We start from the raw sequence: 19,895 nt of genomic DNA on the forward strand, positions 1-19,895 counted from the left end.
AGTGGAAGTGGGTGAGACATGATGACCAGTGTGTCAATTAGCAGCTGATTTTTTTTTTTAAAAATTTAAAAAAGCAGCAAATTAAAAGTTTTAAGCTTGATTTAAAGCAGCAGAGTTTCAGCAGACCTGCAGCTTTCTGGGAGTTTGTTCCACATGACGAGCAGAAAAAACAAACGCTGCCTCCATGTTTAGTTCTCCATTTAAATATTATACAACAGTAACGTCCATCCCTCCATCTAATACCCAGAACCATCCCAGCAGCTTCTGGTAAGAGGCTAGATGAGGTCTTAACCCCTTAAAATCCAACAGTTTCCACCTAAAACACATTATTGTGGATAAAAGACTTTGTGTTGTTACTTTTCTTGGACCCTTGCTGGTGTAACAGGAGCGTTTTCGTTGCATATCGTCTGCTACCGTAATGCAGAACGGCTTAGTGACTGAAATAAGTATTAACTGAATGTACAGTTATGATTGCAGCCTGGAATGATATGCATAATTCAAGCGTAACGGGGGCACCCACGTCCAGTCCTTAAGATCTGCTATCCTGCAGCTGTTGGAGGCATCCCCACTCCAACACACAGGAATCACATGAGCGACTTCCTTCGTCAGCAGGTCATGCAGCTCTGCAGAGGCCTGGTAGCGAGCCACGTGTTTGATTCAGGTGTGCTGGAGGAGAAGGTTGCAGGGTAGGAAATCTGGACGATCAGACTCGGGTGTACAACATGCGTAGCTGCTTCGGATGGAGAGGCAAATGCATGTTTTATGTTGCGTCACCCACAGGACGTCTGGTAGTTATGGGTTAAATAAACCGTTGAAAAAAATCATGTTCTTGAAGTTGAAAATGGCTTTTTGGTTCCGGGTTGTAATAAGTTTCATTATATAAAGTCATAAAGCAGCTGTAAATTAATAATTTGAGTTTATATTTGTAAATCAAGAACTTTTTATATCTTTACAACCATGTAGATATATTTCTGCACATTTACAAACGTGAGTTTTGGGCGGGTTCTTTTGCAGGATGACAAAACTTATAAACTCTGAAATTATTTCCAAACATTCGTTTACATCTGCAGAATCTCTTCGACTGTTCAGTCAACATGTTTAGCTGGGAGTTGTGTGTTCAGGGAATGAATGTGTGTTTGATATGTAAACATCTCGCACACGTGAACTCTGTTCTGTCTGGTTTTCACGTCAACATCTAAACCTCCTTTTGCACGTTCACATCAGCCTTTCAGTCCAATCAGACTCCGTGTGAACAGAAAGTCCGCATCGTTGTCATGACAGGATATTTTGTGTTTCTCCTTAGTTCTGGTTTCCTGTTTTGGTTTGTAGTTTTCCTTGTTTAGTTCTCTGGTGTTTAGGTTCCTGTTCATTAGTTCACCTGGTTGGATTTTCGGATTTGTTTCACCTGGGTCTCGTTTCTTCTTCTGTGTATTTCTACCCCTTGGTTTGCGTTGTTAGTTGCTGGTTCATTTTGTTAGTTCTGCCCTCGCTTTGTTCATGGAATTAAAATCACGTATGATTTCTGCATCCTGGCTTCCCGTCTCCTGCATTTGGGTCCACATCTCCACACCAACCGTGACATTCGTTTGGGGAAATGTGAATGTGCAAAACCAATTCTTATTCGGATCAAAGAAGCGGATTCGGTCTGCCTGCAAATGCAGGTCTCGTCTGTTTCAAATGGACCAAATACAGGAAGCAGACGGCCAAACAAAGTGCATCGTGGGTTTAGAGAAGAATCTTCACCCACATCGCAGGTACACACAACTGAAACGCATCCGTGTTGGATGGTAGACGGCTCTGGACGGGAGAAACGACTCACCAGGAAAACACCCTGAATGGTTTCCTTCACATAAACACACATACTTAGACATGTACACACAATGGCACTCGCACAATTGAGCTGATAGATTAATCGAATGTTTTCAGCTCCTTTCAGTAATGAATTTTCCCTGTCTCCGTCCTCTTATGTCCCTCTGTCCCCGTCCAGCTTCTGCTCCGAAGCTGCGACAGATGCGAGGCCAGTCTCTGGTGGAAGGAGACAAGCTGTACTTGAAGTGCGAGGCGTCTGGGAACCCCAGCCCTTCCTTCCGCTGGTACAAAGACGGACATGAGCTTCAGAAAGGAAGAGACCTCAAAATAAAAACCAACAAGTAAGTCTTTTGGATTTCCCTCTATCATGTAGACCAAGCTGCATCTCGGGCTCGTCGCTGACTTCATCTTGTACCGGATGGAAAGTTACGTGTTTCCTCGTCCTCTACGTTCGATATTGTAAATTACTGCAGCAGAACGGAGACACTTGCTGTGAAAATAGTCCAGTTTCCTCCTATTCCTGCTCAGAAATGCACAGAAGACCGTTGGCATCTATAAAAACTACCTGCTGCAACAGTTGGTAGTTTTATTCATTTATCTGAATTTGTCATTTCTGGCAAATTCTCCCCATTGTCGCCGTCTGAGATATCCACCATCCAGACGTTTAAAGCGAAAGTAAAGATTCTTATAAAGGTATGTCAGTGACACGTTTTAGAAGCTGGTTGTTTTTCTAACCACAGTTTTAGAACAAGTAACACTCGTTGCAGACTGAATTAAAAGGCTGAAAGATGGCAGAAAAACTATTACAGGCCCATTTCTGCTTATATGTGTTTATGAATACATCACTTTCAAATAGGGCTGCACAATTAATTCTCGTGGAGGATGTGACGAGTTTTAGACTGATGAGAGCAAGTCATGTCGAGAATGGAGAATACAGCTGCATTAAAACACTGAATAAAAAATATGAGATCCCTGTAATGAGAGAGAGAGAGAGAGAGAGAGAGAGAGAAAGTTGCCAGGTAGGTTGTTTACAAGCGTGCAAAAAAATACATGTTTTTCCAGACACGATGAATGATCGTGATTAATAATCGTGATTACAATATTGATCAAAATAATCGTGATTATTATTTTGGTCATCATCGTGCAGCCCTAGTTTCAAACATCAGTGTCCTCACACTCTTCAGGTCGGGATGCATGTTCTGCGTACGTTTGCTTCTGTGCTTCTGCTTGCTGCGAACAACGCAAGCAGCCAAAACGTTCAATGCCGGAGGTCACCGCTAGGGGGCAGTACACAGCAGCAGAACCTGTGAAAAGGTCAATCCGCAGGAAACATTGTGTTTCTGCAGCATTTCGGTAAACAACAGCTTACCAGTCTGTTACAAACTGGTCAGCGGGGAGGAACGATTATAAAAATGGCAATAGTTAAGAAGGTCTGAAAGGCGCTATTGAAAAGTATTCGCCACTGTGTTTACCTTCACGTTCATGCTCTAGTGCATGAGCGCCGCTAGTATTAAAGTCAAGAGCTGTGTACATATCTAGTCGTGTTTGTGGGAGGGAGATTTAGGAGATTTCTCTGCTTTTCACTAACTTCTCCTCGTCTCTTAGCCGGCGCTTTGATTGTTTGAGATGTCCAGCTACGTCTAGATACTACGAGCTCTTCTTCTTTCTTTAGTCTTCTCCTTCTTCTTGTTAGTGTAATGTTCCACCCAAGGTTTCTCAGTAAACCTTTTAACTGCAGAGCAAATGAGCACCTCTATATACAACTATAGGTATCACTTTTTCTAATTCTGTTCATGTCCACTGTTGAATTTTCTATCTTTTTCTTTTTTTCTTTTTGCTTTTATTTTAGCTTTTTTGACTAAATATAAAAGCTTAATCTTAGATCGGAGATAACACTTTTAATTATGTATTTTTTTATTATAATTTATTACTATTATTGCTGTTGTAATTATTTGTTTATTGTTGTTTTTATATGTCTTATTCTGTTTTTTTTAGTTGTCAATAAACCTTTAATTTGAGATAACATGTTTTTTTTAATTATTATTATTATTATTATTATTATTATATATTTGTTTATTTAGCTAAATTTCTGCTGTTCCTGTGCAACAACTAACACCGGCCCTATCTTGTTTCTCTACTTTGCACCGCTCTCCTCTGCGTCTGCCTTTCGCTCAAGAAAAAACTCAAAGGTGCAGATCAGTCGTGTTCGAGTGGAAGATTCTGGCAACTACACCTGTGTGGCTGAAAACTCACTCGGACAAGAAAACGCTACGAGTATAATCAGCGTGCAGATCTGTAAGCAACAACACACTCCTGTCTGTCTGTGGACATCTGTCACACGGACAAACGCAGCCGATGCAGAAGCTTTTATTAATTCTACAGGAGGAACTGATTGATTCTAAATGTTAAAGAGACTCACTATAGCCGTTAATATCCTGCTTTAAAAATGATGCATTCTGACCAACTTTACTGAGGTTTTAATGTAAACTCTGCATTCAACACACAGAGTATACTTGTAAGATTAAAAAAAATTAACAAAATTACATCCAAATAACATTTTTATTGCACAGGAATGAAGAAAAAGGTAACTGCATACAGCCATTGTTTGCTTTGTACAGCAAACAAACGGAACTGAAATATTTCTCCTGATCCTTTTCTTTTCTAACTTGGAATGTAAAGTTTTCCACTCGGTGACACACATTCTCTGACATTAATCCAAATGTTCCAGTGCAGCCTGGAGAAATTTCGAAAACATTTTTTCTTTTTTCACATTTTTTCCAGGTCTGAAATGTTTCAGAGAATAAAAAGCAGAACCTAAAAAAAACAATAAAATATAAGATAAATAATAAAATAAGTTAAAAAGAAATGTTCATATGGATAAAAAATATAAAATAAAATATATAATAAAATATTAAAATAATATATAAATAAAATAATTTAAATATAAAATAAATAAATTTATTTATAATATAAATAAAAAATATTTAATCAGTATTAGATTTATTTAAAACAAAATATAAAATTTACCAATTTTATGTATGAATATGTGTTGAAAAAATTGTCACAAATTGTCAAAAATGTTGTATACATACACATATATATATCTATATTGTGTGTGTGTGTATATATATATATATATATATATATATATATATATATATATATATATATATATATATATATATATATATATATATTTTATTTTTATTTATTTATTTATTTATTTTTTTCCATGTTTTTATCTCATCAGAGGCTTTTCCTGGAAACTGATGGAAAGTTGTGGTTCTATGTGCCCAGAAAACACCGTATAGTAATCACATATAATGCTTGTATTGTTTGTTCCTCCCCCCCCAGTGACCACCACAACCCCGTCTCCAGGTGTGAGTCATGCGAGGCGCTGCAACGACTCGGAGAAGGCGTACTGCGTCAACGGGGGCGACTGTTACTTCGTACATGGTATTAACCAGCTGTCCTGCAAGTAAGTTCTCCCTTCGTCCGTCCCTCCTTCCCTCAACACATTGTTCGTGTTCGTGCCCCCCCCCCCACCCGTCTCTCCATCCCAGTGTCTCTCTTCTGTCTGTGACCTCACCGTCGCTGGTCACTGCGCCACCGTGTCCGCCCCCCCCTCCACCTACATGCCTGCAGACTGCCTCCCCATCCCACCATTGTTTTCACACTGACATGCAGAGAACATGGCTGCGACAGATCTTCACTCCACATCCAAAAAGTCTGTTTCCTGCTCCAATCAGATGGCTTGGTGCTGGAGTGACTGAAGTCTGACTGAGAAAAGGAAAAGTACGGACAGAACAAACATTTTTTATCTAGCATGTAACACTGTTTTAGATTAGTCAGTAATTTGCAGTTTTATGTACTTTATCTCCTGGCATCCGCGTGGTCATGAATTATCGTCACACGGTACAGCGAGCAGATTCCTCCTCTAGTTTTTAACCTTTTACAATCTGCTGGAACAACGAGTGCCATCGCAATAACTTCTCAGGAACGGTAGTGTGCAACTATTAACGGAGGTTTTTTCAGCGCTTCTATCCGTCCAGGAGGTCTACAACCCAGATGTAGTGTTTATTCAGAGACTCTAGATGGTAAATCCACCATTATTCATCACATCTTCATCATCAGCACCACAATGTTGCTAAGAGACCTCTATTGTCACCTGGACATGATGATGAAGACACTTCCTGTCAGACTTTCCACCAATCAGAGAGCTTAAACTGACGGTAACGTCCAATCAGGAGCAGCCAAAGATCAACAGGTGATGAGAAAAGCAGGAAAATAATGATCCTCTATGGCTGGAATAAAGCCAAGAAGACGTTTGGGATGCAGCTGAGGTGGAGGTGCTGCAGTGAGGATAGCAGGTAGATAGTAGCAGGAAGACGTGTGGAAACATGGAAATGGTGTGTGTGTGTGTGTGTGTGTGTGTGTGTGTGTGTGTGTGTGTGTGTGTGTGTGTGTGTGTGTGTGTGTGTGTGTGTGTGTTTCATATGTGAGAGAATGATGTGCAGATCTGTGTGTTATTTCTACAAACTTCTGGTTGCTCTTTATGCTGCTTTATCTATTTATACATTCATTTTACATCATTTTAGCCTCAGAATCTGACAGCTGAGGCTGAAAACATCACGTTTCCATGGAAACATCACGTCTGCAGGCTGACTGGGATCACACGGCTTCAGCTTCACCTGGCAGTTTTACATAAAACAAAGAATAAAAAAAACAAACAGACCAAATGCAGGAAAAATACATTCTGAATGGGCTGTTGCTGAATGAAGCTGTACCTCCATGAAAAGTTAAACAGAACGTCCCGCTGACGTAGCGTGTTAGCCGCTGTCTCTGCTGGCGGTCACTCTGTTGGCATGTAACTGGAACACTTTGTGAGCTGAGGGCACCCTGCAGTAGAGGGGACAGCGACAGTGAAACGGATGTCAGAACTTCATTGATGGAGACTGATTTACACTCCTGGGTTTCACATTTAGCTGTTTATGCAGCAACATCATGAAGGTGGTCACTTTTAGCTGCCTGATTGTATCCAGGTGAAATGTTTTATGTTTGCTAAAGAGTTCTATAAAGATTAAGATCCTTTTTATTGTCACTTATCTCTCATATTACTGTGAAAATGTCAGAATCAGACAATCAGACATACTTTATTCAAAGTTTATTTATATAGCACTTTTCATACAAAAGTAGCACAAAGTGCTTTACAAAATAAAAATCAACAATAAAACAAGGTTAAAAACCTGCCTTCACATACAAAAATATAGAATTTACCCAAGGTTTTACACATATACTCACTTTTCACACACACTCACATAGATAAAACACATAAAGCACTCTCATCGAACCAATCTTAAGAATCCACATTGGCACACACAAAAAAATCCCAGTTGAAGAATTTCAGTGTTACAGCAGCAGAAATAAAAGACTCAAAATTTAACTTCTGACCCAAACAGCCTAATGTGAGTAATAATGGAAGACTTTTGCTCGTCATGTTCAGCACTTTGCTTTATGCAAAAATACAACAAAAACCTGCAGGACAGCCAATTTCAGAGACCTCTGATTTAAACTGAGACGTATACACACATATATATATATATATATATATATATATATATATATATATATATATATATATAACCAGGGCTATACATTTTTGTCCCGATTCGATTCCGATTTTTTAGGCGCCAATTCGATTTTAAATAAATGAATTTAAATTAAATGAAAATGAATTGACAATACTTTATTATTCCCCAAAGGGAAATTCAATATTGTAGTGAATAATAATTAATTTGAGGAGGTCTCATTCTGGAGGCTGATGGCTGCTGGCAGGAATGATCTTCTGTATTTTTCAGTCTTACAGCGAACCTGAAGAATTTATTTTTTTGTTGTTCTTGAACTTCATAGTTTATGAACCAGAACTGGTCAGTGTGTAACAAGCCACAACCAGAAATCTTTAACATGGATTGTTTTTCAGCAAAAAGGAGTAAATATACCATTTTATGTTCAGGTCATTGTCTGTTCTGCCCACACTGAGCTGCTGCTCGGCTTCTGCAGAGATAATGTCTCCCTGAGAACAGTGTGTGTGTCACCACGTTGGGGATGTCTCGGTAGGTAAGAGACAGGACAAGCTGCTTTTTGGCAGAGCTGCACTGGTTAAGTGGTTCAGTGCTCATGTCTTTGTTTCAGGCTTTTTGTGTTGGATGTGGAATAAACTGTAAGCATAAAAGGCAAGTAGGAGGATTTTCCTCAGGAAATAGTTATTAGGCTGGTAGGTGTTGAGAGCAGCAAGTGCAGACGTGTTCATTAACTGAATCTTACATGATTCACTGCTGAGTTAAATCGGTTTATTACAGAGAAGGAAAACATGTCATGTTTCTAGCAACATGACACAAACTGGCCTCTTTTTGTTCTTTAGAAAATAACAAATAGTAGACAGTGGTTATAATAATAATAATAATAATAATATAATAATAATAATAATAAGCAGGGTTTGATTCGTTTTAAGTGGAGGGATTTACAGACTGAAAAGCAGGAAGGTGATCACTTTCTGAAAACAAAACAATGGTGGAAACGATGTGGCACCAAGCAAACCTGGTAGGAAATACACTCACTGGTCAGTTTATCAGGTTAGCCTTGTTGTTAAAACGTTTTCCTTCAGAAGTACTTTCATTCTTGGTGGGATTGACCCAGTGGTGTTGGAAGCTCCATATTGAAATGAAGCATCACACAGATGCTGCTGATGATGTTCCACCACGTCCCAAAGCTGCTCTGCTGGATGTAGATCTGGTGACTGTGGAGGCCGTTGGAGGACAGTGAACTCATCGTCATGGTGGAGATGATGTGAGCTTTGTGACATGGTGCATCATCCTGCTGGAAGTTTCCATCAGAAGATGCTACACTGTGCTCAGAAAGGGATGGACATGGTCAGCAGCAGGACTCAGGTAGGCTGTGGAGGTTAAACCATGTCATGCTGGTACTAAGGGGACCAAAGTGGGACCAGAAAACCTCCCCCCACCATTCCACCAGCAGCAGCCTGAAGCGTTGATCCTGACGGCAGGATGGATCCATGTTGTCATGATGTTTCCAGCAGATTCTGATCCTACCATGTGAATGTGGAGCTGAACTGGAGACTCATCAGACCAGCAACGTTTCTCCATCTTCTATTGTCCAGTTCTGGTGAGTCTGTGTGAATTGTAGCCTCAGTTTCCTGTTCTTACTGACAGGAGGGAACCCGCTGTGGTCTTCTGCTGCTGGAGACCATCTGCTTCCAGGATGGACGTGTTGTGTGTTCAGAGATGATGTTCTGGTTGGGACCAGTGCTTACTGGACTTCCTGTTGTCTTTCCATCATCTCCAACCAGTCTGACCAGTCTCCTCTGACGTCAACATCTGGACATTTTCTCTTCTTCAGACCTTCTCTGGAAACCTTACATCTCCTTCCTTCCTCGTTCTGATGCTCAGTTTGAGCTTCAGCAGGTCGTCTTGAAGACATGATTGGCTGATTGATTATATATTTTTACAAGTTTATTGTAAATAATAAACTGGCCCTTGAGTCGATTTATTTTATTTATGTTTTATATAAAAATTTAAAGTTGCAAAGCAGCATGTTAAGTAGTAGGATACAGAGTGATGTGTCTGAGTACGTTGCTGTGAACCGCTGAGGCAGTTTGAGCACAAAAGAGGCGTTTAAGATCCGAAACTTTGGTCTCATCCCGTCAAAGTCTGTTTTCCACCTATCAGCTCCTCTTTCCTTCTAAACTGGAGGTTGGGTCATGCAGTACATGTGTGACGAGCACATCCTCTGATGGCGTGGAGAGCAGGTGGTCCGCGGTCACACACAAAGCAAAAGCTTTGTTGTGATGCTTCCTTTACAAAATAACTCCTCCATCCTCAGATCCTGAGTCGTTTCTTTCAAAGCTGCTCTCTTTGCATCTTCTTTTCCACCTCTCCTCCTGCTCTTCCTGTGTGTTTCTCTCTACCTCCCATACGAGACGCCATCCGGTCACTGCTGAAGGATAAACCAGAGTTCATTCTTATGGTGCTGACGTGCAGAAAACTTAGTTTAGAAGAGGTTCATGTCGGCTTTGTGAGCTGCGTATAATGCAGTTTACAGACTATGAAACTGTGTGTGCATTATGACGCCACATACAACATGTTCTGGGAAGATTCAGAACAGCATCCAGTTCCAGCTTCTCCTCTTTGTCATCCTTTGTTGGCCTGTCTGTTGGGGCCAGCGGATAACAGGATGTAAATAAGACTGCTGTCTGCAGAGTGTCTGCGCTGCTTGTTCACTTCAGAGATATGTAGACTCTTCCTCTCGTTCAGCCTCTCGTGAATCTGCACAACGGCTACAAATCAGTCCCCGACATGGCAGACTGGCAGACAGCAAAAATACACCATATCTCTGAAAGTTGAGGCGGTTTCTGCAAACTCTCCTTTACCAGGCGTAGACATGGGAACTTCTAATCTCCTCTTCCCTGAAGGAGAATGTATTGCTGTGCTGCAAAATGGAGTCTGTAGGTTAAAGTGGAGGACGGCACATGCACACGCATCCTAGATAAAACAGAGGTGAAAGTGGAGATGAGCTCATACAAGCGTTTCCTCCAGCGACACATTAAAGCATGTTTGACTAACTTTATGTTTTTTTAGCTGTGGAGATTTGCAGCTCCTCTGATTAATTGGTCAGACATAAAGATGCTTCGAGTTGTTTCATCCTCGTCACTGTCGCTTCACAGCACAAAGGTTTCCGGTTCTAAATGGCTCGCCGGAGTTGACTTCCTCACACGGACCAGAGGAATTATTGTTCTACATTTAAGCAATGTGGTGCAATGAAAGAGACTAAACTCTTCTTTTTTTAAAAATAAAAATACTTTTTTTTCATTTGGTCTCACTGATTCAGTTCAATCCAGCTTTATTTGTATAGCGCTGCTTCACAACAATGTTTACTCAGGGCACTTTACATACACATCATTTTGAGCCAATTCATACATATCCTATAATAGAAACCAACTGATTGCATCGAGTCATGACTTGGATCCAATCCCCCATCCTGAGCTGCACGCGGCGACAGTGGGAAGGAAAAAACTCCCCTTTAACAGGAAGAAAACCTCCGGCAGAACCCGGCTCAGGGAGGGCAGCCATCTGCCTCGACTGGTTGGGGTGCAGACGACAGGAAAGACAGATCAATTTTTTTTTTTTTTTTTTTTTTTTTAGATCGAAAACAATATAAATGTAAACAACTTATTATTTTGCTCGTCTTTTTTTTATTTTTTTATTTTTTTATTTTTTTTTATTTCAATGAGGAGAAAACAACCCAGTAGCCAGACCATCATTCTGCTGCTAAAAGGCACAAGAAGACAAGTAAAAAGATCAATAAAACCAATAAAAATGACAAAATTTTTGATAGTGGATTAATTTTATTTAATTGAAAAGAAAATTTTTTAAGAATTTTAAAATTGTGAACCAAAGAAAAATCCCAATTTTTGATTTTTTTTTTTTATTCGATTTTCCCACCCCTAAATTATTCAATCTTATTGAAATAAGATTAACGGAGAAATATTCACAGAATTTCCACAGCTTTTTATTTATTTTATAATTAGAAACGTTGCTAATGAAATGACTAATTACTGCAACATTTTGCAGGCGTTTCACGTACGGAGTAGGTGCGGAGAATCTGCTGTGGGCTTTCTCTGCTGTTGCACATTAACACGTGCACATCGCAGCAGGAGATTATCTGCTTCGGATTTAAAAAGCAGCTGGTCTGATCACATAAAGGCCAACATCCAGTTCATTTCCAGCCCACTTGCCAGCTGAGACGCTGGCTTTCTTGGATGGCCACATGAGTGGTCACCTTCTCGTTTCCCCCCGCTGGCCGACCTACCGGCCTTGGCTTATCATTGGCCGGATCTGGCTAAAGTTACTTTTTTCAAGGATATAGCCTCCTCTGGCTTGTCTAGTTTGTTTTGCTGCACTGTAATGGTGGAGAGTGGCTTTCTTTCTCTCTGTGCAAGCCCTGCGATAGACTGGGGACCTGTCCTTTCACCCAGTTCCAGCTGGGATAAGCTTCAGCACACCTTGAACCCCCACAGGATAAAAAAAAAAACCAAGTACAGCTAATGAATGGATGCTACTGAACTATAGCCTGAAAATGCCAAATTTCCCCTGCAAATCAATAAAATTCATTTAATCTAATCTACAAATGCCATTAGTTTAGACTTGTATTGATGCCTGAACATAATGTTCATGGCCTGTGTGCTTGTGTGTGTGTGCATATTCTTTTTGTTGTTGTTGTTAATCTTTTTTCATTTGTTAAATTTAATTAGTTTTTGCATAATTAATATAAGAGCATTAAATGTTTTGCTTTAATGCACGTGGTTGTAACAGAAGATATGCTAGCTTAATGTCTTCTTTGCTCACACTGCAGGTGAGGGGTGGGGGTAGGGAAAGCCAGCATGAGGGGGAAAAGAAAGGCAGAGAGACGAGTAAGAAGCAGAGAAAGAGAGAGAGAAATGATATACAGTAAAGGCTTCGCCGGCATCGGGCTGCTTCTCCCACCTCGTTCTCTCTGCTCTATTTATATCTCTCTGGGAAATTGCTGAGTGGGCTCTACTGAGGGTTTTTGCTGTAATTGATTCAAAATGCAAGTTGTCTCTTTAGTGGTGAGAAAAAGGAGGAAAGGATACCCAGTCAGTTCTGTGGACGGACTACGCAAGAGGGCAGGAGGAAGGTCCTTGCATTTTAAACTGGATAAATGTGTTGACCAGGCACTACATCACTGGAATACATGCAGTCCGGGAATAACTGGGGCTGGATAAAGTAGCTGAAGAGCCTCCGTCGTCTTATAATGGCTGTTATGTTGCCACACCCATAATATCATAAGGCTGCATTTAATTGTTGTGACTCATCTACGGTATAATGTTCGCTGCAGTCAGATCAGAGTTTCTATATCTCACCTATCTTTCATTTGACTGCAGTTAAAACCACTCTTACTATCAATTACCGCAATAAAAAGATTAAATCAATTATGTGTGGCGGGGTAAAAGCCATGACTCGCATTATAACACACAATTTAAAACATATCAGGTCTGAAAGCGCTCTCTTGAGATTTTTCATTTTCTGAAGGGTGTTTTTTAAAACGAGGAATGTTTTAAAATGTCAGTCATCGCTGAGAGCTGAACATGTGTGCATGTGTTGCCATTCTCTGCTTCCTGTCATGCAGTGAGGAGCCTGCTTGTTAGTTTGTGTTTCTGATGCCAGAGGATGAATCACGTTCATCCCGTGGCATCGCCGGCAGCTCGCCATCCAGCCAGAAACGCTGCGCCGCTTCCTGCAGCTGCATACGAAACACCGAAAAGCCATTTTCACGCACGCAGTTTCTGTTCAGTGCATGGCTGTGCACAGAGCAACATCGCATCCAAACCATGTGCTTTGTGTGTGCAGCCACACGCCAGCTGCCGTAGCAACCAACCTGATGACATCAGATCATTTCTAGCATTTTTCCACCTCTTGTTTTTGCTTTTAGGTCGCTTTTATTTTCTGTTTTTTGTCGTTTCCAGCAGAAGCAGGATATTAATCTGGAAATAGTCAGATGTACAAAGTAAGAATCAAAACTACGAGGAGCCGTGCATTACTCAGTTTTAATCAAACTGCAACCTCCGGCAGTTAAAAGTGAAGCCGATGTGGAAGTGCATAAAACTGCAGTTCTCCCTTCATCCACTAGGGGCTGCAAAACAGAGCAAATCCCCATAGACTCCCATGTTAAAAAGACCAACTTCACAGCAGAAATAAACATGTTTACAGCAGTAATAAACATGTTTACAGCCAGGTACAAAAATCCATTTTAGGTTTAATAGGTAAGGTTTACCTTCATGACAACTGTGGGGGGAGTGAATTTAATTCTAACTCACCCGTTTAAAAGTAATTTAATCTCGAAGTTCGGCATATTTAGGGGCGTGTCCTTTTGATTGACAGGTACCCGATGTCCCGCTTCAAGTAAGAAGAACGTAGAACAACAGTGGTTTTTAGCCGGTTAACAACGTGACTTAGCTTTAGCCCGCTTACCTCTATTAGCTGGTTAGCTCCTGTTATCGCCAGGTTAGCTCGGTTAGCTCTTAGCTACAGAAAGCTCGGAGTTCGCTCGATGTCAATCATCCACCATGACACTCACAGCCCCCCTCTCAGCTCCACCTCTTTGCCCATATTTGTATTTTCTGGGCGAGACGACACACATTCCCCTGGCAAGATGGTGATGGTAGGAACCGCCCACCGAGCTTCAATTCAGCTCTTCAGAAACCTACGGGTGACGTCACAGAGGCTCCGCCCATCTTTTTATATACAGTCTATGGTTTTATTAGACGACACGATGTCTCAAGTACTACGACGCGCAGCGGAGTCTCAAACCTGACTAACTTCAGATTTAGATTTGGTTTTATGCTCCTCACAAAGACTAACACAAGAATGTTTTATGCTCTACAGCTTCAGGCATCTTCTTCAGGTTCGTTTTAATAATCAGCAGTTTCTACATCGTCTTCTTCCTGTTCCTCTACTTCTTCTCCTCTGGTGTTTCCTTTTGCTGGTTAAAACTCAACACTGCCCCCACAATTTCCAGCGGTATCGCTCCGTTTTTTGCATCAAGTGACTGATAGCAGAGCTGCTTGAAAAGAAACAACTGTACGCTCGTAATCACGCAGAAGACGGATGAAACCGTCCGTCTGCGTATCTGTCTTCTGCGATGATTCTATATGGGTCATGATGAGTTCCTTGAAGAACATCTCTTTATGGTGAAACACCTGAGCGGTTTCCAGTTGGCGCTCTAAACTAAGTAGCCTCCTGCGCTGTCACGTTCAGGTTTTGTCTTGGTAACCGTGTTTCCACAACTTCTGAAAGTTTCTGCATCAACGTAAAGCTGCTTTGTTGTTGCTAAAGGTCTTTCAGCATTGCATTTTTGTTTCCTACATGTAAACGTGGTTTCTTCTAGAAAACGTACATCTCAACAACATGAAAGCATTTCACTCGATGTAAAGTTGTTTTGTCCTTCCTCAGCCACCGTAGCTGCCACTTTATGTCGTTCTGAAATATTGTGTTGCTCCCAGTCGCCCAAAGATGATGTAATGTGAGATTATGAATTTCTTTTCTCGCACAATAAATCTGCTTTAAACTGTTCGCCTTTGACAAAGATCTTGTTACTGTAATGGCCGGCCGCCCGCCGCAGATTGATTTGTTAAATGTATACTTGGTGCTTGCTGTTTGCAAGCGCAGCAGTCAAACGCCCGACATCGCTGAGTGTGTACGGAAAGGCAAGACGAGGAGGAGAAATGAGACAAAACGAGGGAAATGCGTGTTTAACCTGAACTTTTTAACTTTTAAATGAAGTACTGAGGTAAAAAAAAAAAAAAAAAAAAGACAGACTACGTCACACTCCATATTTTACTTGTGTGTGTGTGTGTGTGTGCGTGTGTGTTAGTGTGTGGGAGGGGGGAGCTGGAGGTTACATACATCTGACCCTCTTGCTCCCAGCACCACCATCACATGACCCCCGTGACTGTGATGACGTCTGAACTGTCGCAGTGATGTCATATTGATGGCGGTGATGTCACAGTATGCAGGTCATCTCTCTGTAGTTGGTGGATTGTGCTGTTTCTAACCCCTCATCTCTCTTATGTCTCCCTCCTTCTCCTCCTCTTATCTGTTTATTTCTCCTCCTCCTCGTTTTATCCCTCTCTTCTCTCTGTATCTTTAAACCCATTCTCTCTCCCCCCCTCCTCCCTCCCCTTCCTTGCTCCCCCTTCTGTGTCTTGTTTTCCCTCCATCAGGTGTCCCAATGACTATAGCGGGGACCGCTGTCAAAACTCCGTCATGGCCGGTTTCTACAGTATGTCCATTTGCTCTTGTCTGTCTCTTTCCCACTGAGATGCTGCATGCTGGATTGGAGGGGTTGGATGGTTTGAACACTGTGTGTATGTCTGTGTGTGTGTGTGTGTGTGTGTGTGTGTGTGTTTACAAAGCTGTTCCTCTGTTTCATGTAAGCTAACGTATGTGTGAGCGTGGGTTTGCATGACTCTGTGTCCACCCCTTCCTCTCCCCGTCTGCCCTGGTTCCTCTGTGGTGCTCCTCTGGTAACTAGAAACAACCAATCTAGAGACGTTACAGTTTTACATATCATCTGTTTCATTCCAGTTCACCTGCTTGAAATCTGCTTTTTATGACCATTCTGGACATTGGAGCCATACAGCTGCCAGTCCGCTAATTGACAATTCAGCAAGCAACAAATTTCTCCATGATCAAGTCGACTCTTTCTTTTTTAAAAATCCTGTGTTTAATCTGTAAATTGTGCTTTAAGTACTTCTGCTGCAGTCTGATCCAGAGAATTACACGAAACAGAGGAAACAGAGAATAAACATAACAAGCAATGCAGGTTGAAATGATTTGCTTCCACTGAATCACTTTGTAGATGGTCCATCGGTGCTGATTTGTTCGTTTTTTGTTAGTTTTACACAAAAAAAAAAACTCAAAGCAAAAATATGTGAACAGAAGCTGCTCCCTTGTTCTCCATGTGCTCATGTTTCAAACATAATGTAAAATATTTGGGGTATTTTACTTCTTAGAGTAGGAACAAGGTGGGAAATGAGTTTTCATGGCTTCATTTTTTAACTGTTAATCAATAAAAGAAGCATAACTATTTGGCATGTAAAGAGATGAAGTATGTTACAGTTTTATATATCAGATAATGTGCAGCAATATATTAAATACTGGCTTTAAGCAATATTATTTTCCAATTATGGTCTGTCCATGAATTGCTAATAGGATACTCCTTCCATGTTTCTGTTTACGGAGCATAGTCCAGTTTTTTTCCTCTGAGCATCCATGGATCATCTGATAAAATGTCTCAGCATGCGGTGAATTGCTGCTTGAAGTTTTAAGGTTGACTCCAAATTTGCTTTATAGATTGTCATCTTTTTTTTTTTTACTTTATTTTTGCTTCAACAGTGGTTGAGTTAATAGTTTAACATTTTGGGAAATTACATTTCTTTGTTCACTTAAAGAAGGAAAAGATAAAATTTTTAGCTGAAACTGTGAAACGGCAAATGAAACTGTGAGCTCACAGGCGTCCAGCTCCGGTGATCGCATGTATCTCTGCTTTAAAACGCCAGACTCAAATAAATCACTCATTGTGCAGAACTTTATTTATTGTTACATCCATTTAAGGGAGTGTTGGAACAGGGATACATCAAAAAACGGCTGTACGGTGGCCCTTGAGGACCAACTTTGAAAACGCCTGAGCTAGCCTGATTACCACCAAGCCACTAAAGTTCATGCGTTAACATATTTCTTTTCATTTTGTTGATATTCAAGACCTGCAAAACACTGAAATACAGTTTTCTATATTTTGTAGTAGTCTTATAATTAAGCTAAGCTAACGTGGCTAACTAGCGCTAGCTATGTACTTACAACATAAAAAAGTAGACAAATTATGCACTTAGCTGAGAAGATAAATGTAAAGTTTAACCACTCTTTTCACGTCAATCAACATTCTGTAAATATTTACAACTCGTTGCTCTAATCACACATTTAATAACAAAATCTCAATTCAAGATTATTCGCACTTTAAAGAAAAGCTACTACACAGACTGAAAATGGAGCTGTCAGCTTGCTAGCAACATAGCTTATTATTAGTTTGTTAGCTTGCTAACTGTTGCTAGCATTGCTGTTGACCATTCTCAGCTTTCGTTACTGATCACGTGACTAGTTTTTTGTCTTAAAAAGAGTGATGCTACGTTGGTGCTGTGTCTTTAGGTGTTCCAGTTGACTCAACAATGATAGGATTTCATTTTCCAGGCCCTGAACAACAAGCTAAATGTGTTGCTGCCATCAAACTAGATAACTGGAAGCTGTCAGAGTTTCTGCTGTTTAGCAGCAGTTTGACAATGTTAAGAGCTAATTACCAAAAATATCTAGTTTGTTTGGGGAATTTTCCACATCTGGAAAACTTGTAAGCTTTTAATTCTGCCCCTGTGAAGCGCGTCTATTCATTAACAAGGTAATTGTAAATCTCATGGGAAGCTAAATCTAATAGCAATTCTCTGTCAGTTAGCAGTTTTGGAGGTTTGTAAACCAGGTTTTGGAAAATCATCCAGAGCAAACAAATCTGTACGACCTGAACACATAGTTTCTGAACTGGTTTGGAAAGTGTAAAGTCCACTAGCGCCATCCCTGATGAGAAAGAAGCTAATTAGCAGTCGCATAACGGCAGCTAGTTTCGTGCCACCCAACATGGCGGCGTAACAAACAATGTGAAGTCACTGAGAATCCTGGACTGAGTGTCCCTCTCCTTCCTTCACACAGCTAGAATGGCAAAAACTAAAACTTAAAATTACTAATTGTGTTTCTTTTCCTTTTTCTTATTTATCTTTTCACTGTTAAAGCGAAGCAGCGATCTCCACACGGTGGTACCATCTGAGACACATAAATACCTTCAAAACTTTTTAAAATACAGTTGTGCTCATATGTATTCATCCCCTTTCATTAAAGAAAAGGCTGAATTTACAACAGTCACTCAAATAACTGGAGACTTAAAAAAGGAACAATAACTAAACATAACTAAAATATCATTTAGTAATATAAGACACCGTTTTTTCATTTAATTGAGTTGAAGAAAACAAACAAACAAACAAATAAATGTGTCCTGGACAGATGAGAGACTTTTCTGTTGAACAGTGGGACAAAATACCTGCCAACAGGTGCAGAAGTCTGACTGAGAGGAACAGAAAACACCTGACTGGAGCGGAAACATTAAAGGATTGTTCAACTAAATATTACTTTATGACTGATGGAATATGTAATAAATTATCTTATTTGTTTGCTTTTTTTCAAAAAATATTTCTCTTGAACCAGAATTAGAAAATAATGATTTTCATGAAATTTTTATTTATTATTACTTTAGTCAAATTCAGCTTATTTTACAGGCAGCTGTGTTTTTTCTTTCTTTAATGTAAGGGTATGAATAAATATGAGCACAATTGTATGTAAACATGGAAGTTAACATTCCTATTTCTCATCTATTAACAATAAATAACCAAGACTAGGAACTTTTCATTACCCACTTTCTATAAATCCCAGTATACTATTTTCAGTCTTAAAACTATATTTACGTAGTCAGAATGGCAGCAACTCAGATTAGAAATACACTTTATTTTGTTTTGGTTTGTTTTGTTGAGCAGAAGTATCTGAGTTTCCCAAAATGTTTAACTGCTTCTGTGAATCATATGGATGCAAATGGGGTGTATTTAATCGCTCTCCTGTGTTCCTGCCTGGACGGTGACGCAATCGGATGTGAACCAGATGAGGACTGGAGCATAAGTCCTGGCAGCAGTTCTTACAACTGCGATGCTCACGTTGCTGTCCAAGCAGTCACATAGTGATAAAAGAGAGGGATGGATGTTACTTGTTTCACACGGTTTCGCTCTTGCTTCATGCCGTGTTGTCTTGCTTTGTTTGTCTGTTGTAGAAACATCCACACTGTAAAAGTCTCGTTTAAAGCCAGAACAGGATATTTTTCTGTATGTAACGTCTGCTTATTTGTGACATCATTCAGTGTCGGTCTACAAAAGCGTCTGTGTAACAACGTGACTTTATTTTGCACTGTGTGGGAGACACATCCCCAGTTAAGCTTAGGGACGACTCTTCTGTCTCTGTGTGAGATGTAATGCATGCAAAGCCATCCAGACGAGAAGTACTGGGAGGATTTTTCCCTGTAAATTACCAGAAAGGTGATGGCACCTGTATGCAGCAGTAGTGGGACAAGAGCTCTGCTGTGATCAATACGAAGGCACACAACTGCCATTAGTCGGACGGCTCACAGCGCCCACCCCCATTTGCTGTGCCAGCTTCATCAACTGTGTTTTTATGTTGGAGAGAAACTCACTGCTTTTTTAAAAGTCTTTTTTTTTTTTTCATTTGTTTTGTGTTTCCGTCTGATGTTGTTTACTCCAGAAATGAGGTCTAGTAAATATAGCAGTAAGTGATGTGGCTTCTTGTCTTTGTCTGCATGCCTTCTCCTGCCTGCCGGTGTCTCTTTCCTTCTGC

At 40.4% G+C, this 19,895-nt stretch overlaps 1 protein-coding gene across 1 annotated transcript in view; it reads left to right on the forward strand.

Moving 5' to 3' along the window:
* Positions 1 to 19,895, forward strand: part of nrg2b (neuregulin 2b) — a gene marked incomplete at both ends in the record, with an annotated part of 93,928 nt that overhangs the window by 48,308 nt on the left and 25,725 nt on the right. The window contains 4 exons of the mRNA XM_079250243.1: positions 1,988 to 2,150; positions 3,986 to 4,104; positions 5,164 to 5,287; positions 15,626 to 15,684. Coding sequence (XP_079106369.1) covers positions 1,988 to 2,150; positions 3,986 to 4,104; positions 5,164 to 5,287; positions 15,626 to 15,684 — 465 coding nt within the window. The remainder of the gene's footprint in view (positions 1 to 1,987; positions 2,151 to 3,985; positions 4,105 to 5,163; positions 5,288 to 15,625; positions 15,685 to 19,895) is intronic.

Source organism: Telmatherina bonti (assembly GCF_933228915.1).
Source record: "Telmatherina bonti genome assembly, chromosome: 12".
In the NCBI taxonomy this organism is placed as follows: domain Eukaryota; kingdom Metazoa; phylum Chordata; class Actinopteri; order Atheriniformes; family Telmatherinidae; genus Telmatherina; species Telmatherina bonti.